Genomic DNA, 20,927 nt, shown 5'->3' with positions numbered 1-20,927 from the left:
TTGTATGCAGTTTTCTGTTTATATTTGCTTCGAACAGGTTGAGTAGAGAAAGGATAAACAAATTTCAGCTGCATCATTAAATTAAATAAAATCTAGCTAAATGTTGTCACTTGATCAAGTATACCTCCACATACGTTTCTTTCAATTGATTGTATTTGAGATTCTTTCATTGTAGGCGTATAAAATTTTCGGTAATAAAAAATGAAAAACAAGAAGAAATACATGATCGGCGGGTAATTTTCCATCGGGAGGCTGGGATGCAGTATCCAATACTGCTATCATTTTTGTCAAAACAAAAGCCACGAGCGGCGCTTGTGCATTATATACAAGCTCGTCCTTCCTGTCAATTCGTTATGACTACTTGCCCACTGGAAATTATAGATTTTTTTTTACACATAACAAGGAGGAAGGTCATCGGTGGCATACTTTTTTTTTCTAGCTTTATATTTCTCGAAATTCATTGTAATCGATCGAACGGTACCTTGGGTGCGCGTTGAAAAGCGATAAACGAGCGATTTCGATGGATGCTCGAGAGCTGGGTGCGTTTCAGGGCCGAATCACTCATCGAATTATCGTGCAAATAATTATTGCAAATACGATCGATGCGGCGTTGGCGATGGCGGCGGCGGCGGCAGTAAAAAAAAAGAAGCGACAACAAGTGTTGTTATCGGCGTCGATTAGGCGCACGCGAAGATTGCGAGGATAAGTGAAAAAATCAACTCGACTACTCGAGCGTTGCACAATTTAAAAGCTCTTTATAATATATACGCAAAAGAGTGTCAACAATCGTCGCAGTGTAAATAGGGAGGCCGCGTATTATTGGCATAATTGTTTATCAAAATCGCGCGAGGCAGGTGTAGGTAATTGCTGCGGCAGACGTGCGTGACGTTCGCCCGATGCTCGGAGATGAAAGAGAGCGTGCAGGACTCGAGAGATCGACTCGTGCAGTTTGTACTTCCGTCGAGAGCCCTGCGTGGACAATGAGAGCAATCCTCTACGTAACGAGGCGGCGGCCTTTTGCGCGAAACCGAAAAACCGTTTAACTGAATAATCCTTGCGATAAGTTTCGCTCGTTATTTTTTTCTTTCCGATTAGCAGCCGCGCGCGCTCGGAACTGTAAAACGTCGGTGCTTTTTTCTCGCGCGCTTATGCGCCGCTTAGCTCACGACGTCTTTGTTTCCAAGAGCCTTTGTATAGCGTTGTAATTGTCGCCGAGCGCGCGATGACTTATATACATATAACGTAGAATATAATATGCCGAAGCGCCGATATTACTTTGTTTCCGACACGTCTGCGCGAGGTCATCGGTTTCTATTTTTTTCTTTCTTTTCCATTTTCAATCGTATCTAAGCGCTCGTAACGAATATCAATCGTCACAAAGCCAGCATCGATGACGATCGTAACTCGTTAACGGCGTCCAAAATATGAACGAGTCGAATCAAGAGGGGTCCGATCGAAAGTGGCCTTTTACGAGCGTGTTTGGGACTCGATGCGATGCGCGCAGTCAATTAAACTGGATCAGATCGAGTTCGCGGTCGTGTAGCTGCCGGTCCTCGAGGAAGAGTCGTTTTTGCCAAGCTCGAGTAGGACAGAACGTCTCGTCTCGTAGTCGACCCGCGGCATTTCTTGCACTGCTCGCTAACGCGATTGCGCTAATTTTTCTCGTCGTTTTTTTTCTTTTACTTTTGTCACGGTCAGTAGTCAATCGTCGATCGTCGTTCTTTATTCGTCGCTATACTCGCGAGCCATCGGCTTAAAGTTTTATAGTCATCGCGCGACACATCGGAGTCGGTCGCAACTCCACTTTTCGCACGACACAGTGTAAGTCTATTCCAGAATCCAGACACGCATGCGTAGTCGCGAACGTTCGCAATCAGCACTCAGCAGCAGCAGTCCGTCAGATTTGGATTTTGGAGTCGCGCAGGCAGCAGCAGATGTGCGCTCGTGTTTGTGCGCGGCCCCTCGAACGCTAAAAATTTCCAGAGCGAACGACGTACGGCCGACGACGCCTGAAAGTGGGGCTTCGAGGCTGCCTCGAGCGTTTAATGGCTAAAGAGCGAGAGAGAAGAACAGCGAGTCCAGCTCGGTCGCGGAACGAACGAGTCTGTCTGGCTCTAAGCGAGCTCAGTGTATATCGCGCCTGCAACCTACATGTATAGTTATATATGCAGTACTGTCCGTAGCGTTATGCCAAGTGTGTACAGTGTGTGCAGTCAGCGGAGCAGAGTCGGAGAGCAAAGTCGGAGCAGCGATCCCGCGGACACATAGAGTATATAGACGTCGTTGCGAGTCGAATCGTCCACTGGCAGCAGTCCGCAGCGGACGCTGTAATCTCGCTTTTTCACGCAGAGCATATAACCTATATGTAGCAGCAGCGACCGTTCATTCTGCATTGTTTATCCATCCTCTTGTCCGTGTCGTACGTGCGTGTGTGTGGGCAGCAAAGGCCGTTGCCTCGCTCGAGCCTGCGATCAGTGGTAGTGAGTGTGGCCCCGCAGTGACATGTGCAGCTGCTGTTTCCGCGAGACCGTCGATGACTCCGAGTACGGACCAGTAGTCTGCGTGCTGTGAGTCGTAGAACGAGCCAAGCTACTGCATCCGTAGCTACTCCTCGAGCTGGACTGCCGAGCTCCGATTACCATGTCGAGTGGGACGAGCTACTATTTCACGGTGTGCGACTACTGCTACTCGTTGTACTGCGCCAATTGTCGCGCAGTCAAAAGTTGAAACAACGCCAGGCGTTATACGCTCGAGCCATCATCGAAATGACGGCGGCGAATCTATTGCCATTGCGATACGTTTATAAAGAGGCGGCGATAGGCCAGTGCTTGCTCGGTATTAGGAGCAGTAGCATCAGCAGCCATTGACTCTTTTCTTGGCTCGACTGCTTTGGACTGCTTGTCAGTTGTCGTTGCTGCGCCTCTGCCCTCTCTGTGTGCAAGTGTGCGAGTGTGAGTGCGTGTATGTGCGACTCGGTATCTCTTCTGTTTTGTTGTGAGGCAGTGAGTGCAGGAGCAGCAGCAGCAGCAGCAGCAGCCGTGGCTGCACAGTCAACAGTGCACTCTGCAGCGAGCGTGTTTGTACTGTTGTTTGTGCACACAAGAGAGGATCAGGCAGCGACATGAAGACTGCTGCTTCGCTGCCGATAAGTCTTATCGTGAGACAATAAACGACTACGACGACGACGACGACGACGAGCAGCGAGTCGACGATCATTATGTCGCATTGTGAAAAGTGAAACAAGAAGGCAGAAGCCGAGCAAAAACGACGAGAGCAATAATAATCAGTGCTGGGCGTATGTGCGTGTCGCGGGTGATAATAAGGCCTCCCGAGCCTCGCGCCAATACGCGTATGTTTTTTAACCAGAGCCCCATCCGGATCGAGCAATAGCGAAAAGCATCTCGGTGGCCAGCATCATGGACTCCATCAGAAAATGGTTCTATAGACCCAAGGTGAGCACCATATATCCTAGCCTAGCCTAGCCTTACTCTGTGTGTTTTGTTGCTCGTGCTAATGCAACAAAGCCACCTGTTAACTGCGACTGATATCGCGTAAATGCGCTGCTACCATCTTATTTTCGATCAAATGTCGAGGCTCGCTTTTGTCCGCTCCGGCAAAAACAAGCCAGTTCGAACGAGTCGAATCGTTATCAGCTTTATCAAGACGAGCTCGCGAATCGCAGGTTGCGCAAGTTCATCGACTTTTCGATCTACCGATGCGAATGTGATCTATCGCTGGCACTGACGCATGTCCCTGCATAATATTTATACGCTTTTTCTTATTGTGCGCAAGTCCTGCTTTTTTTTCTCTTTCCCTCTGCCCCTCTAATCAGCTGATTGTACAACTCGAGCACCAGCGCCCGTGCTCTAGCGTCCATCCTTTGGAAAGTGATATTTTGTTAGACATATATGAAGGAGAGAGATAGAGACGGACCGCAGCTGTGCAGTACTGCCTCATGATTGAAAAAGAGAAAGTCTCGCCGAGGTGTACTCTCGCTCTTTGCGAGTACTGCAAAACGAGCGAAAAGAAAGGGAGGGAGGAAGAGAGATCGACACCTCTTTGAACAATTTTTTTTTTGCTTCTCTCCTCGATCGTTTATCTAAAACTTTCGAATTTTGCACGAGCACATAATAACGATAAGGCTCGCGCGAGCAGCGACGAAAAAGAACGAGGATAAGGATGAAGAGTGCGCGTCGCAAAACGCAAAATAATCGGCACGAAAAAAAGAGAGCGTCCGTCGATGTAGTTATATGTATATACGATCGTCGCCGTGAATGAGCGGAAGTTTCAACGTAAAGTCGCGCGTACGTGTAACATGTATATCTCCGTTGCACATTTACGTATACCTATACGTATAATAATGTATACGGGTGCATCACGCGATTGTACGTGAGAAAAAAAAATGTACATAGAAGGTAGGCATGCTATAACATTACGGGGCCGAAGCGATCGAGTGCCTGGCTGCGCGCTCTATATGTATGTAACAGTTTTCGCAGAGCACACACACCGTGTGTCAGACCATATAATGCACGATACAGGCACGAGCACTAGGCATGTGTTGTGGCACGAACCGTTCCCCTTTCAGTAGTAGCTGTATAAAAATTATTATATTTCGACCGATGATCGTATATGGGCTCCCCTGCACCACAATCCATATAGCGAGCATCTGCGAGGGAGGCTGAGATGAGTCACACCGCGCATTGTGTGCGACCCTCGTCGTGCCGCAGAAACGCGTAACTCCGAGCCGATATGTAGTAATGCGTCGATCCCGCGCTAGCAGTACAGCACGGAGCGAGCGATAATTTTCCTTTTTTTTTCTCTTTTTTTTTGCCCCGAGAGCACGCACCTATTTTTGCAATTAAAAACAGCACGTGCTTACGCTCGAATAAAAATAAAACTCGAGAACAGACAACGCGATGCTGGCCTACGCACTCACAGACGCACTCAGACAGTCACACAACAATATGTGCGCGTTAACCTTTATAACGTAATCGTCATTGCAAGTGGTTGTAGTTGCTAGTTATCGCTCCGTACCGAGCTAGCAGAACACTTATGTCTTACGTATTATTCCACTCATCATGCATTTATCAGCTTTTATTTTTCCACGCTCGCTCTTTTCCTCCTGCCGTATTTAAATATCGTCATCCCTTTGCTCCGGAGAAACGTATTTTGCTCTCGGTTACGATTATCTCCGTTCTATTGAAGAAAAAAATATGTCACGCTCGAGATCGAGTAATCAGTTGACCGTGGCATTTCACTCATTGAACCTTCGACGTTGTTGATTGTATACTTTTTTTATATATTTCATCGATCCTATTTTCTTCTATACATCTTCACAGTAATGCATAACAAACGAGTTAAAACAAGCTTTCGTGTGCCATTGTTTATGCACAAATTACAAGGGTGATTTCGAGTTCTTTCAAAAACGAAGACAATGTTTCATGTAGGGGCAAAGGTCACATCCGCACTCTATTTTATTTTGAGCAGAAACATATCAAAATGTCATTTCCAATGCACCTTTAAATATTTAATTGTAAAAGATGTACTTTTCAAAAATCAATGTATTTGCACATTTTCATGAATTCATAGCGTGCAAATCTACGTCGTTTGTGAAATCTGTTATTGTGACGTTAGTTTTACGTGGTATACGTCGATACACTTTTCTAGCTCGGTTCAAAGCCTATGACGTCATTAACTGCTTATAGCAGCAGTAGCAACACCAGATTATTCTAACAGCGCCAATACATCGGCGTGTTTTTTATTTATATTACACGCTTACGCGCAAGCATTAAAAGCCGAAATCGACTCGATAAAAAAAATTGAAACAATGAAAATGGGTTGTAGAAACGAATAAGAGTAGGCCTGTGCACGAGTAGCTTGTCCATTTTTATTTCAGAGTCAAGGTGAAGCGCGCGACACTCGGCAGCGGTCTTACGTTCGGCTACGAGCTAGCGCAAAAGAAAAAAAGAAACGTCGATATGTCGCTCTTTATGTATATCTGTGTTGTACGTGTGTATTCGTCGGCAGCTACACGATAGCGATATAGTTATATATAGATGCTTAAGCATCGATTGCATGCCTTTGGCTCGCTACTATTGCTCTCTTGCGTGGACAGAAAAACACGCACGCGACGAGCTCGCAGCCGCGTATCGAATTATCTTTACGATGTCAAAGTGTAGCGCTTGAAAATAGAGAAAAAAAATTCCTGTATATTGCACGCGTGCTCGTGAAGTCATCCGCAATTTTTCAATTGTTCAATTACATAGTCGAATTACATGGTCTAGCTGCTTCGTTGAAATGTTTCACTTTTCCAAGGCTCTTTTAATGACGTGCCCGTGATTGCCACCGAGCAGACACATCTGTATAGCTTTTGATCGATTAAAAATATTGATCATGTAGATTTCAAAAATCCATACGACCGAGCCATTGTTTCTTTCTGTCTGTCAAAACGATGCGTATTACTTAAGGGACTTGTATCAGTGAATCACCTACGCGCGAGACCCCTACTTTTCCTAGAAAATCACACAGACGCGTTCGAAAATGCTTTCGCCTCGTGGGGGTCTCAAAAGTATGGGGCAAATGATCAGAGCCGAACTAACATTAATTATCGTTAACTATACGCATTTAGGAGTCGTTCGGTCTGTAAGCGACAGAAAGCTGTTTTCTTATCGATCGACTCCATATCGCGATTAAAATGAGCTGAAAATATATCAGTAGTTAAAGTAGCTATGGTCTTTGATATAATGTAATGTGTATGTATAAAATTTCAGCGCGAAGATCAAAGTCCGCTGGCCCAGTTCTTCTACGCGGACGAGGCGCTGAACGCGGTCGCCTGCGAGCTGGACTCGTTCGACGGCCGCCAGGAGCCGGAGCGATGTTCGAGCCTGGTGAACCAGTTGCGCCACTGCCAGGACAAAGTACTTAACATCTGCAACCACATAATGGACGAGCTGATACCGGACGAGCGGGCGAATCGGGACTTCCGCGTCAAGTTCCCTGACGACGTCATGCAGGAGAACCTGGCCGGGCAGCTGTGGTTCGGCGCCGAGTGCCTGGCCGCCGGCTCGTCCATCCTGAACCGCGAGACCGAGAGCTCGGCCATGCGGCCACTGGCCAAGGCCCTCACCAAGAGCCTCGAGAACGTGCGCAATCTGCTGCGCGACCAGGCGCTCCGGGGCCAGATGAACCTCAAGGCGAGCAATCCCCTCGACCCGAGCGTCGAGAAGCTCGTCGAGTCGCTCAAGATCTTCGACCGGCTGTTCGCCGACTTCGAGCTCTGCTACGTCGGCGCCATGGTGCCCGTCAAGACCACCAAGGAGTACGAGCAGCAGGAGCTCGTCTGCGTGCTCTTCTCCGAGACGCTGCAGCGGGCCCTCGAGCGGGGCCTCCTCAGCCAGGCCGACGTCGACAACTACGAGCCGGCGCTCATGTTCACCATACCGAGGCTGGCCATCGTCGCGGGTCTGCTGGCACCGCCCGGCGGCCCCCTCTGCCTCAACTCGCCCGACAACATCAGCGAGATGTTCCGATTGTTCAGGGTGAGTAGTTTCCGCTATATGTGCCTCCGTGTCCTCGTTCATTCATCGCACCTTCCTACTTCTATTTTTTACTCTTTCCAAGTGAATCATCGTTTACGCGAAAAATGATTATCTAATTATAAGAAAAAAAAGGAAACAACTGTCATTGCTTTAATAACTGGCACGAAATGAATCATTCGCTTGATATATAGCAGCGACGCGCGTCCATTGTTTTGCGCGATAACGCGCGTATCATATGTATAATAACTGTTCACACTTGCCTCGTTTCTGTTGTCATTTTTATTTTGTCTTTTTTTTGTCCAGTCACTGCTCATGAAGATTAGAGAGCTGCTTTGGACGCTGAACAACCGTGAGCTGTACATGCTGGAAAAGCTTCTGTGCTCGATCGAGGAAACGTCGCCCACCATGAGCCAAGCGGGTCGCTCGGCCTGCGACCAAGTCCCGGATCTCGACGAATTCGTTTGCAACTTCTACACCGGTTATCCGAATTGCAAACACTTCTTGGCCGACTTTTACACGGTCACGCGCAACAACGGCGCCAACATGGACGAGATCGCCAACGACGCGGTGCTCATTCTCGAGAAGGAAAAGACGGAGCTGCCTCTGCTGGACTCGCCGGTGTCGGACGTGGCCCTGTCGACCCGCCAGAACTCCAGCGACTCGTCCGACGTCCAGTCTTACGACTCGTCCTTCGAGATACCGAGAAATCGCACCGCTCAGTACCTGCTGAATCAAGTGCGAGTCGATCGAGACACCAGAACTACACCGAGTCAAAGCGACCCCCACGCCGAGCATCGCGCCTCCTCGTCGCCGGATATAGATTCGCGAAAATTGATCGAGGAGGCCAACAAGAATCTTTCGAATTTGCTGCTCGAAGCTAACGATTGCCAGAACGAAAATTCCGAACAGACGGATTCTGGCATATGCACCGTTATTTCTTCCGAGAATACCAGTTTGTACGACAAAAGTCCGGAAGACAAGAGATCCTTCGACGAAGACTGCTGCAACGACAGCAGTGACCATCCACAGCAGCTGCTCGACGAGGAGGAGGAAGAGAATACGAGTTACTCTTGCTCGAATCTCAATTCACCACGGCGTCGCGACTCGAATCAATCCGATACTTCTTGCGTATGCAGAAGCAAAGTCAAAAATAATCCTCAAAATTATATCCAGCTATCCTTGGATTCGGGTGAAAAAACGGCTAATCACTCGGGATTATCGTCACAGATGTCGGGCTCGAACGAAGAAATAATCGGAGTGGCTTACGGCAGTGGCCAGCTGCCAGTTTGCGATGGCAATCAGCATCCAGCTCAGCAGCAGTTGCAGATCGGTTACAGCGAAAATTGGGACAGCCTCAACATCAATATCGGTTCGAGCAATCCCTCGGCGGCGTCGTCTTCTCGACGGGAATTCTGGAGCGAGCTCAAATGCGAAAACTGCCCGCAGCGAGCGACCCACAGGCCACGTAGCTCCAGGCGCAGCCATCACCAGAGTCTCCATCACAAGCAGTCGCAGGGAGAAAAAAATTCATCGAGACGCAACAAGGCTGCACCTGCGACAGCGAGCAGCAGGCACTTACAAGCAGAGGAGAGCGCCGGAACCTCGCGAAACAATTCAACCGACAGAGCGAATAAACAAGCGAGATTGATGAATTTGGGCGCTTCTCTTCATCCTAGTCATAATAGCAGGCAGATGCCTCGTTTCGGTAGAAGTCCAAATGCCAGCCCGCGAATGCAGCACTTCGCGACCGATCAAGATCCAGATCTTCAACATCGTCTTCAGCAGCAACATTATCGCAACGGAAGAAAGCTTCTCGAGAACCGGCGACTCAGGCGCGAGAGAACGGCCTACAGGCATTACAAGCGCAATCGACAGGCGCAAGAATCCGAGCGTGCACTCGAGCTCATCAACGACGGCCTGGGACCACGTACGAACAAGAGCGGAACCGTCGATCCGCCGAGGCACGGACCAAGAGCACAGCTCGCCGATGCATCCACGGCTACCTCCAGAGAATGCTGCGACTCAAGCTCCGAAACGAGCGAGTTCCAGAGCGACTGCCAGGACGACGAAGAAATAGCTTTAGCCATGCAGGCCGCGGAGATAGCCAATCGCAACAAGATCAGAGCAAAGTTCAGGTCTTCCGAAGATCTAGTGCACAGATTGTTCGTTTGCATAGCTGGTGTGGCCGATCAACTTCAAACGAACTTCGCCTCGGACTTGCGAAATATTCTCAAGTGTGTTTTCTTGATGAATAGCAGCCAAGCTGCTAACGAAGAAGAGGAGCAGGAGAAGACGGACAGCGAATCGCCTAACACGCCGGTAACTGCTGACCCTCCGACTAATTTCGATAGTACCCCTACTACCGAGCGACAAGATTCCGCCGAAGAAGACGAGTCAGATGAGCCAGAGTCCAACGAAGAACCGAGTGAGTATTCAAATCGATCGAACTTGAAAAATGTACGCGTGAGCACGTGAACTGATGTTGTGTGTGCAAATTTCAGGTTCTCCGTTGACGGAACGAGGCGAAGAATGCGTGGAACGAGCACCCGTGTGGGTGCCAGACAGTGTAGCGCCTCGTTGCATGGCCTGCCAAGCAGGTTTTACCGTCGTCAGACGGCGTCATCACTGTAGAAATTGTGGAAAAGTCTTCTGCGGCCGTTGCAGCGGTAACAGCGTACCTTTGCCGCGCTTCGGACACACCAAGCCCGTACGCGTGTGCAATCGATGCTTTCTCTATCAAGTCACACCCTTCACCGTCACTCAAATGGCCTCGACCAGCTGAAGACCAACTCTTCAGGGCGACGAGCTAACCGGCGAATAACTCAATTTTTTTACGTAACCTCGTAAAGTTATTACATCTAGAAAACACGACGCAACAAACCATTACTTGTGCAATTATTATTTTCCGTAAGAAAGTTAACTAGGTGACAATTGCTATATGCTTGTCGTTTGCATAGACCCTCGTATATTCTTCAGCGAAATTCGTAAACGCTATTCGATGTACAAAATTAAAATAGCGCGATTGATTTTCCACTTATTTTATTATTAACATATTCCGATAATATCAGCTTGAGTGAGCTCGGACGTTCAATAATGCGAGTCTTATCTTGAGTAAACGTCGAGAATATTCTGACATATCGAAAAAAAACCTTCATGTGTAGAATATAAAAATTACGCGAGTGAAAGACAAACGGCACTGCTATACATTGAGCGTTATTAATGTTTTTTGTTTTATTCTCGTAATGTTAAAATATACCAATGGTAAAAATAACGTTATCATCTGTGTAAATGATGTATATAAGACGAAACAACAGATTTAGCTAAGCATAAAGTACAACTGCCTGCGCTGAATATTCCTTGGCAACTTTTTTTGTTGATATACCTATCATACTCTTAGATAAATGTTGTATCTTGAATATATTAGCTACTGCGTATTATGCTCACTTGATGAAAGAAAACTCGCGTGCCAAATTAAGCAGACAATAAACGTTTCAACTAACTGAATCTAATTTTTCATCAAAACTTTACGATACAATAACTATGTGAACCAAGGAATATTCCCCTTAGTACTCGTGCATTTTGGACTTGAAAGACTGTACTCAAACATATTGTATCTAGATTTTAAAAGTATTATAGAATTATGTCGTTTATTGTTACGTATAATCGACAAACGGTCTCGGAAACGCACGATTATTATAAACCCTTGTGAGAACGCTTTTTAATAAATTCACTTTTGTAATTGACAATCTTTTAAATCTGCCGTGGAAATTTTTAAATAATTACAGTACATTCTTTACCACATTCAAAATGATTTAGAATAATTTTTTCAGTTGTATCAATCAATTGAATAACTTTATTTATAAATATTCAATCATCCGAAATCTTCATTTACATTCCGTCTACTCGCTACAAATGATTTTATATAAATATTTCATATTTAATACTTATACACTGACTGCAAAGCCTGCGAATTTACTATCAGTGGCCTATGCTGTAATGATTAATTTAATTTGTGCTAATTCTACGCTACAACACAATTATTTTTTTTCTTCGTTTTTTTTCTTTTTTACAAAAATTACAAGCACACACAATTAATCTAATAATGCTTTTATCGGTCTGGTTTAAGACTATATCTAAGATATTGACCAATCCTAATTGTAAGTTTTTGAAGTATTATCTCCGAGTGAAAATTGTTTTTTAAAAACGTGTGTTGTATTGGTTTTTATAATGGCACATCTCTAGTTACAACTTTAAAAAACGCGCTACTAAGACGTTAAGAATGGATACTTTCAAATATTGTAAATACTACCTATACAGATCAAAATTCATTTGCCTCTCACATCTGTAAACAACAAAGTAACGGGAAAATATTTGATCCATTTTGCATTTGCACTTATATTTTTGCAAAATATTTGTTGTAATATGAATCGTTCAGTGGATTCGTACTGCTATTACTAAAAAAATTTTAAAGAGCTTCAAAAATACCAGAATGGGATTCAAAATACATTACACGTTGCCTTTGCTGTCTGTTATTGAAATATTATTTTGATGAGACACTGTATATAATACAGGTTACACGATAATCCATGTATAAACTGTCATTTAAATATGAATGACCAAAAATTGTAAGAAGTAAAAAATATTACTGGAAAGCTCTAATGTTTCACACTATATTGTAATCTAAATGTGTTAAATAACACTCGAACGTAATCATAGCACACATGCTCATGCATTAATTTTATGATAGAACAGAAGAGTCACACTATCAAATGTGCGTTGGAAAAATGAAATACAGAGTGTGTACAAAAATAATCCGGACATGTGTGCATTGAGAATTAACAATTTTTTTAATCGCAAAAATATGCAGGTGAACGATAATTAATGTAAATAAAAGTTTGTTATTTGAAACTCGAGTCGTTAAATTTTTTCATCTTCCTTTATAATGTAACAGCCCTTTTATTATGATTTACTTTTTTCTTGTAACTTTTAGACCCATCTGTCGTATAAAACTTTCACGAAAGTGTTTCTGAAATAAGATTATAATCCTGAACAATGTTTGTATGTACACGTGAGTAATCGTGTATGCAAATCTTTTTTTCAAAATAGATGAGTCAGTCTCAATTGATCCAGATGCTCTTTCTGTTAATTTTCATGATGATACGTCACAACAATTTTTTTCAACTATCGTGTAATTTCATTTGTTTGTTTTATTTTTCGTTTCTTTTTTTAAATTCGATTTTGTCTTAAATTGTTAGAAGTGATTTGTCGATTCGAATATTTACGTAAAAAGTATAAAAAGTGTAATTTCCAAATTTCCGTTCAATGAATTATCTCGAAGTGGAAACGTTGTTATAATTTTGACTAGTTTATTTTTGAAAAAAAAACTTTTAGTCTAAATGTTCAAGTAAAAGCTATACTTGTCAATGAATTTGCAGTGGTCTTTTTCATGAATTTTGTTTTGTCCCATGAAGAGGTTATAATTTCAACACAATTTTTCATGATATTGTCGAGTACTTGAGTTAAGTATTGATTACTGGATAAGAGCTCATCATCGTGCACGGTTGTCATGGAAGTACGTCAACATCGGAGCACGCACGAATTTCGACGCATGGCATAACTATGCACCGCAGGGAGAAAATTTCTTGACATACAGCAGGTGTACACGTCCCACGGGGTCGTCGGCAAAATTTCAACGTTCCTTATAGTGCTATTTTAACAAATAAACAGCAATCATGATGGATATGGAAATGAACGCCGATTTGGAGAGGGTAAAAACAAATAGAAATTCGTTATGATCGTTAAGTAAAATTTATATTCATCGACAGGATGGAGCAACTGATTCGGGGGAGGCATCGACTACGGGAAGCTCGGCCGGAACGATTTATTGTAAATTGGAAGATGATTTCGCTAAGGTACATGTGACTATCACTGTCTTCTTCTAGCAAATTGCAAAAAATGTGTTTTTATTTCATAGGTAACGAACGAAATGAAAATCAATGATTCATTGGCAGAATACAGAGACGAGTACGTCCGACTGTTTGAAGCATATTACGAGGCGCAGCGAGTTATAGAACAACTGACCGAAAAATGCTCGACCCTTCAAGTAACTTTGACAGACATGTTTGCCTCTTCATGCAGAATTCTCAAAGTAACAAGTTGCACTCGTTGCAGGATGAATTGACGGGGCAAAAAAACACCGTATCGGAGTTCGAGAGGACGTTCCAGTTGAACGAGGAGAGTCTCGAGAAATTGAAAAAAGAAATCGACGAGAGCAAAAAGTTGGCCGACGCCGCTCACGACCGCGAACAGCGCGCGCGAGAAACCATCGGCAATCTGCGATTTTCCATCGACAAATTAACCGACGAGTTGGAACAAAAAAATAAGCAGCTCGCCAACGAAGAGAGGTAATCGGCTCTTTTTATCGATTCGATTGGTCGTTGACTGTTTGGGAAATAATTTGCAGCAATGCCGGAGCGAGCAAGCAAAAGGACAATTTGGCAAAAGAGCGGGAGCGGCTACTCAGCGAAAACCAAGCGCTGAAGCAGAGGCTCAAGACCTTGGCCCAGAACAGCGAAGAAAATCATCAGAAGCTCATCGAGACCGAGAAACAAATGGCCGATCTGCAAGAGAAATTCGATCGTCAGACCAACGAGTTGTCTCGAGAGCGTCGAGAAAAGGAGAAAGTCAGCTCGGACTTTTTCGACTGTCTCGACGAGCTGAAAATGCGAATGATGGATCTTCAGGTATGCTTGGCTGCTGCCAAAAATTACTATGAATCGTTTTGAATCGTTCGGACGATGATGTGGCATTATTGGGCGAAGACACTCGAGGATACCCTGAAAACGAGCACGGACAACGCCAAGAAGCAGGAACAGCTGCTGAAGGACGAGGTGCAGGAAAACGAGCACCTGCAAAAGGAGATCCAGCGCATGATGCTGAAGCAGCTGGCCACCAAGACCGAAGCCGATCGGCTGAAGACGAGGCTGGACGCCAGTCGCAAGCAGCTCCACGACAACGACAAAGTGATGAACGATCTGCAGCGCGAGTGCAATCGTTTCCGCGAGGAGTGGGGCAAAATGAAGGCCGAGAAGGACAACGCGTTCAAGAAACTGGCCAAAGTCTCGAGCTCGGCCACCGAGGCCGAGGAGAACGTCAAGAGGCTCCAGCAGACGGTGCGCCGCAGCGAGCTGGAGATCCAGCAGTTGCTGCGCCAGCTGGAGCTCGAGCGCAAGAGCGTGGAAAAGGTCGGCCGAGAGCGAGACTTGGCCCTGCAGAACGTGACGAGCCTCGAGGAGAACAACCGTAACCTCAGCCAGGAGCTGGCCGTGATGGAGCAAACGACGAGGAAGATGCAGCAGAGCCTCGAGGAGGCCGAGAACTCGGCCCTCGAGACGAGTCGCCAGATGAAGAGCCTGGAGAACGAGCGCGATCGGGGCCTGCTGCAGGCCAAGAAGCTCACCGACCAGCTCGAGGACCTCGAGGAGGAGCTCAAGCTCAAGCAGATGGAGATCGGCGATCAGCAGAAGCAGCTGGCCGAGGCCGAGGCCCGACTGCGCAAAAATGCCGCCGCGCTCGAGGAGGTGCGGGCCGAGCGCAACGCCTACAAGAAGAACCTCTCGCTCACGCAGGACGAGCTCGGCGACACCAAGGACAAGCTCAAGGAGAGCCACGTCCTCCTCGAGCAGGCCAAGGAGGAGCTCAACGCCAAGGAAGCCGAGCTCGCCAAACAGGAGTTCAGTGAGTCGCGAGCGATTCTCGCTTCCACGGGGCTTAACGACTCTTCTATATTATTTCTCTTGCAGTGCTCGGCAAGACGGAGAAGGAAAAGGAGTCGCTCAAGACCGAGCTGGCCAACAACAAGAAGTACATCTCGAAGCTGAGGCACGAGATGGCCGAGCTGCAGCGGGAGCAGAAGCGACTGAGCCTCGGCCTGCAGGAGGCCGACGCGACCATCGAGCGCCAGAAGAAGGACATCGAGTCGATAATGTGCGAGCGCGACGTCATCGGCACGCAGATCGTCCGGCGCAACGACGAGCTCGCGCTCCAGTCCAACAAGCTGCAGAGCCTCCAGGACATCATGGCCAAGGCCGAGAAGCAGTACTCGCTGCGCCTCGACGAGATCCGCATGCTCAAGCTCGAGCTCAAGAAGCTCAAGCTCGACAAGGCGGCGCTCGAGAAGAACACGGCCAATCTGGCCGATCTTCGCGGCGAGATGTTCAATCTCGAGCGGAGGCTCACCAAGGAACGCCTCAAGGTCACCGCCCTCGAGGAAGAGGTGCAGAATCCTCTCAACGTTCATCGCTGGCGCAAACTCGAGGTGAGCCTTCGCTCCGTACTTCCAAAACTTGTACCAGTCCCAAAATTAATCCATCTATCCCCCGTTCGTCCATTCAAGGGTACGGACCCGGAATCTTACGACCTCATGAAAAAAGTCCAGCTGCTGCAGAAGAGAATCCTCAAAATGTCCTCGGAAATGATCGACAAGGACAAAAAAATCAAGGAGCTTGAAAAGATGTACGTAAATCTACGAGAGGTCTTGTCGAAGCAACCTGGACCAGACGTTATGATTCGTCTGAGCAAAACTCGAGGTGCCCTCAGAACTCGTGCTAAAAAGATGAAGGTGAGTTACGACGTGGCTAGCCGTCGACGGGCCTCGATAATGAATTCAACGTTTTTCTGCACGCAGTGTTTGATGGCCGAGTTGAACATGACGAGGACGGCCGATCACAAGTTCGAGCTCGATAAAATCAAGAGCGAGCTCAACGGCTTGAAAGCCAAGTGCTTGGCCCAGAAAAAGCGAAATTCCAAGGCCAATCAGGAGCTGGCCAAGGAAAACGTCCATCCTGCGGCAGCCGACGATCCGTCGCTGCAGAGAGCCCAGGACGAGGCCGCGGGACGTCACGGCGACGGCGACGGCGCGGCTTTCGCCTTGGCCAATCCCAAGGTCACGGCGCTCATGCCGGTCAATCAATAAAATCAACTTTCAATCTATGTTCGATCGATTATTTTTCATTCGCTTTCGCTACCCCGCTTTGATGTATCCGATGATTGAGCGTCGAGTTTTAATGAGGCAATAAATATGATAGTCCCGGGCCGGAGTGCTTTTCCCAGCCCCTCGCTCGAGCTCGCTATTCAGTTTATCGAGATGCTGCGAGCCTGTGCATTTTTCTTTCTCCTCGTCGGCTCGGAAGCTCGAAGGGATCTGTTTCTCAAAAAAGACGTGTTCAGATCGTCTCTCGCCGAGCAGAATCGCACGTCCAGTTTGGCTAATTTGCTGCGCCATCTGATCGACGCGTACTTCGACCACTGCACGCTCAAAGTCGTTTACGATTCCAACTACGAAATCATTCACCCGGTCGATTTCCATCGGTACTTTGGCGGTCTGAAATTGAGCGTCGTTCAGGACAGCGTCGACATCTCGCGCGGCGTCGGAACCAAAAACGACCGTTCCGACAAATGCATGAACTACGTGATTTTTCTGTACAACATTTACGCCGTGACGCACATACTTAGCCAGGAGAACGAGGCCAAAATCGTGATCGTGTCCTCGGAGAGTCCTTGGGAAGTCAAAGATTTTCTCCGCAATCAAGCCTCGAGGATTTACAAAAATTTGCTCGTCATAGCCCACAGCACCAGTCGTAAAAACGGTGTAAGATGATTCATTAACAGTTGGTTGTATAGGTCTCTATTTCCCTCACTCGATCGAACGTTTTCGTTGACTACCGTTGTAGTATGGATCTTATTTACTGTACACGCACAAGTTATACGCCGAGGGTAGTGGCACGACTTTACCCATTCTGCTTGGCTCCTGGATAAATAACAGCATGACGGTCCAAGGGCTGGATTTGTTTCCGGAGAAACTCGGGACTGGATTCATGGGCCATCGGATTCTCGTGTCGGCCGTGCACAATCCGCCATTCGCCATCAGCAGGTATCGTATTTCGTTGTCCCTTTTTTTTCGTTGCGACGGAATTCGGTGTCGTTGAAATTGGCCGATGAAAATTGCGTCGTTGTATTTACTATCCGAGGAACTCCCCCGGAGCCGAAGACTCCCTTTGGGACGGACTCGAGGTGAATCTGCTGAGGATGATGGCCAACTACCTGAACTTGACGATGGAGTTTTCGAGTCCGCGCTCGAGCGACGGCCTCAGTCCACTGGAGTCGGTGAAGCAAGACCTGCTGCTCGGGACGACCTCGTCGGCGGTCGGGGGCATCTACCAGACGGCCCAGCTGCACGAGCAGTTCGACACGAGCATGCCGTTCCTCGACGACTGCGCCTCCTTCATCTCGCTGGCCTCGACCGCCCTGCCCAAGTGAGTCCAACAGTGACCTTTGTTAGGCTTTTTGTCGAGAGCGATGCCGACGAAAAGGGACGACTGCTGCCGACAGGTACCGGGCGATGCTGGGCCCCTTCCAGCTGACGGTGTGGCTGATGCTGTGCGCCTCCTACCTGGCCCTCATCGTGCCGCTCTCCTTCAACAGTAAATACACTCGGCGGCAGCTGCTGAGGCAGCCGAGCGCCGTCAACAGCATATTCTGGTACATATTCAGCACGTACACCAACTCGTTCACCGTCGAGAATCCATTGCTGGACTACGGCATCGCCAAGAACTCGACGACGCTCCTGCTGGGTAAGATGATAATTGGCCCGATCGTCGACATATGCTTACGAGAGAATGGTGTCAGCTATCTACTGGCTGTTCACGATCATCGTGACGGCCTGCTACACGGGCTCGATCGTGGCGTTCATCACGCTGCCGGTCTACCCGGAGGCCATCGAGACGGCGGCCGAGCTGCAGGCCTATACCGCTACCGGATCGGCACCCTCGACCACGACGGCTGGGAGCAGTGGTTCGGCGCGGAGAGCGGCCACGACGAGCCCTTCCTCGAGAGGCTCTTCAGGAAGATCGAGTACGTGCCGAGCTTGATGGAGGGCGTGCGCAACGCCAGCCGGGCCTACTTCTGGCCGTACGCCTTCCTGGGCTCGCGGGCCGCCCTCGACTACCTCGTCCAGACGGACTTTGCCCTGGCCCGCCAGAGCAAGCGCAGCCTCATGCACATCAGCCAGGAGTGCTTCGTGCGCTACAACGTCGTGCAGCTCTTCCCGCGCAAGTCCCTCTACACGCGCTACGTCGACGGCTTCGTCCTACTGGCCCAGCAGTCGGGCTTGGTCGATCGCATGAGGAGCCAAGTCGACTGGCAGGTCCAACGAGCTGCCATCAACGACAACAAACAGGTTTCTTTTTTTTTTGGTAATTTCATTCTCCTCCTTGATACTTTTCACTCGAACGACGACGCCACCCGCGCACAGATCATCAAGAAGATGTCGCGCAAGATCATGGTCGAAGACAGAGTCTTGATGGTCGAGGACACCCAGGGCATGTTCATGGTCCTTCTGGCCGGTGTGCTGGCGGGCTTGCTGTCCCTCGGCATCGAGGCGATCACGGTTCGTCTCAAAAAGCGCGCCAGAGTCCAGGCGGTGGCGACTCCTTCGCCCGAACCATCCAGCTTGGCTGATTCTTGCCTCGTGCACGACGAGTATTACGCTCGTTTGCGAAGCCGATTCTTCAGGAGCAGCATTTGAGCTGAGACGCATTGCGCATCCTTTGTTCGCTTCATTATTAGAAAAGAAGATATTAAGATAAGAACAATTTAAAACGTGATGATTTTTGAAAAAAAAAACACACTGTTAGTGGATTTACATTATTTTACTGACTGCATCATTGTTTCACAAACATTTTCAGTTCAACTAGTCTTTTACACAGATTAAAATTATCGTGACAGAATCATTTTATAATCAAAAAACTATAAAAAAACAACAAAGTCGATACAAGCTTGATTCCCTAAATAACGAATAAACTTTTTTCGTTTTTCCTTTTCGGCACATTTATATATTATTTGTATTATGATAATGATAGTTATTTATAACTGCCAGTCAAATGTGCAAGGAGCGAACGTTAAAATATCGCGTGAAATAGCAAGAATTAAAAATAAAAAAAAATTGAACAAAAGAAAGCAGGAGAAGCAACAGTGAGCGAGACAACCTCAAAGCCAAAGTCGAATTAGTTAAAGAAAATAAGCATGGCTGGGATCCCTCGGAAAATACTTAAAATGAGATGCTGTGCATGGAGGCGAGCAGAGTTTCTCGCTTTGAGCTTCGTTCCGGCAGGCCGTAAGCGAGCTTCGTTCGTGCCGCGCTAAGCGCATCAGGAGAAAAACGGGAAAACTTTGTTCGCAGGTATAAGTAGGCTGTACCACGGCGACATGCGCGTGCCGGATTTCGACGATTATCGCAAGGAGTCGACCAAGTGCCCCGAGAGACGGAACAGAGACACCGCCGACGATCGCAAGCTCGAGGCTTACGCACCAACTTTCGGTACGTACGGCGGCAAAGCTTTGCGCCTCGCGCCCAATTTACGCGTCGCAAATTCGTTGCAGTTGCGAGCGTGGCCGGAGTCTACGCGGCCAAGACCGTCGTTACGCAGCTGCTCTCGTCGATGGCCGCCTCGAAGGACGTCCTCGCCGCCGCCAAGACCGAGGTCGATCTTTCCAACATTCCCGAGGGCAAGGTCCAGGTGATCAAGTGGCAGGGAAGGCCCGTGTTCGTCTACCACCGGTAAGCTAGCTCCGATTGGCCCGATCGGCCACCATCCGAAAGTCATGTGTGCTACTCTCTGCGGGGCGCAGAAGTCAGGAGCTGATCGATCAGGAACGAGCGATGGACGTCGGCCAGCTGAGGGACCCCCAACCCGACGAGGCTCGCTCCCAGCGGCCCGATTGGGTCATCCTCATCGGCATTTGCACGCACCTCGGCTGCGTGCCCATACCCAATGCCGGCTCGGTACCCGGCGGCTTTTTCTGCCCCTGTCACGGATCGCACTTCGACACGGCGGGCCGAGTGCGCAAGGGGCCTGCCCCCAAGAACCTCGAGATACCACCCTACGAGTTCACCGACGACACCAGCCTCGTTATCGGATGATTTTTTCTACCTGTCGCTAGTTCCTTTTCATTTTCAATGGACGTGTTGTTCAATTAATAGGCCAATTGTTCAGCGAGTAGCTATTGTTTAATTCTTATTAAAATGATACCTTTACATCCAACTAATTTTCATCATCAAGTGGAAGTAAATATTTTCACAAAAATGTAGATGCCAACAGTTGATCATGTTCCTCTACAAAATTAGAAAATTTATCTTTAAATGATTTGAATAATAACAAAAATGTATCAATATTTAAAGTTTTTACTTATACCCAAAAGCTTTCTTCCTTCTGTTGTAGCTTATTTTGAGGTCAATAATTACAACACTTTTATAACATCAGTAGTTACCAAAATATTAAAAAGAAGATACCATTTAATGACTATCAAATAGTTTTAGACTGATAAACATAT

The 20,927-nt window shown here is 47.4% G+C and overlaps 4 protein-coding genes across 4 annotated transcripts; all 4 read left to right on the top strand.

The window, feature by feature from the left end:
* Window positions 1–1,966: 1,966 nt before the first annotated feature.
* Window positions 1,967–12,446, top strand: LOC106648074 (lateral signaling target protein 2 homolog). Its single transcript, XM_014364748.2, has 4 exons — window positions 1,967–3,452; window positions 6,771–7,538; window positions 7,842–9,963; window positions 10,040–12,446. The coding sequence occupies exons 1-4, from the start codon at window positions 3,417–3,419 to the stop codon at window positions 10,318–10,320; spliced, it is 3,207 nt and encodes a 1,068-aa protein (XP_014220234.1). The 5' UTR covers window positions 1,967–3,416; the 3' UTR covers window positions 10,321–12,446.
* A 781-nt stretch (window positions 12,447–13,227) lies between these two features.
* Window positions 13,228–16,594, top strand: LOC106660279 (cilia- and flagella-associated protein 58-like). Its single transcript, XM_014383211.2, has 9 exons — window positions 13,228–13,306; window positions 13,364–13,450; window positions 13,513–13,641; window positions 13,710–13,942; window positions 14,002–14,281; window positions 14,360–15,275; window positions 15,341–15,855; window positions 15,934–16,158; window positions 16,225–16,594. The coding sequence occupies exons 1-9, from the start codon at window positions 13,271–13,273 to the stop codon at window positions 16,510–16,512; spliced, it is 2,709 nt and encodes a 902-aa protein (XP_014238697.1). The 5' UTR covers window positions 13,228–13,270; the 3' UTR covers window positions 16,513–16,594.
* LOC106648023 (ionotropic receptor 21a) lies at window positions 16,550–19,144 on the top strand. Its single transcript, XM_014364655.2, is given in 7 exon segments — window positions 16,550–17,187; window positions 17,270–17,469; window positions 17,567–17,851; window positions 17,928–18,169; window positions 18,225–18,340; window positions 18,343–18,774; window positions 18,850–19,144. Coding segments are annotated over 7 exon segments (2,118 nt in total). The 5' UTR covers window positions 16,550–16,617; the 3' UTR covers window positions 19,123–19,144.
* On the top strand, window positions 19,133–20,910 carry LOC106648026 (cytochrome b-c1 complex subunit Rieske, mitochondrial-like). Its single transcript, XM_014364658.2, has 4 exons — window positions 19,133–19,710; window positions 19,777–19,914; window positions 19,977–20,154; window positions 20,226–20,910. The coding sequence occupies exons 1-4, from the start codon at window positions 19,620–19,622 to the stop codon at window positions 20,515–20,517; spliced, it is 699 nt and encodes a 232-aa protein (XP_014220144.1). The 5' UTR covers window positions 19,133–19,619; the 3' UTR covers window positions 20,518–20,910.
* The last annotated feature ends 17 nt before the right edge of the window (window positions 20,911–20,927 follow it).

The sequence above is a fragment of the Trichogramma pretiosum genome, unplaced genomic scaffold, assembly GCF_000599845.2.
Source record: "Trichogramma pretiosum strain Unisexual culture from Peru unplaced genomic scaffold, Tpre_2.0 scaffold51, whole genome shotgun sequence".
NCBI classification, from domain to species: Eukaryota; Metazoa; Arthropoda; class Insecta; order Hymenoptera; family Trichogrammatidae; genus Trichogramma; species Trichogramma pretiosum.
This window is presented reverse-complemented; position numbering and strand designations above follow the sequence as displayed.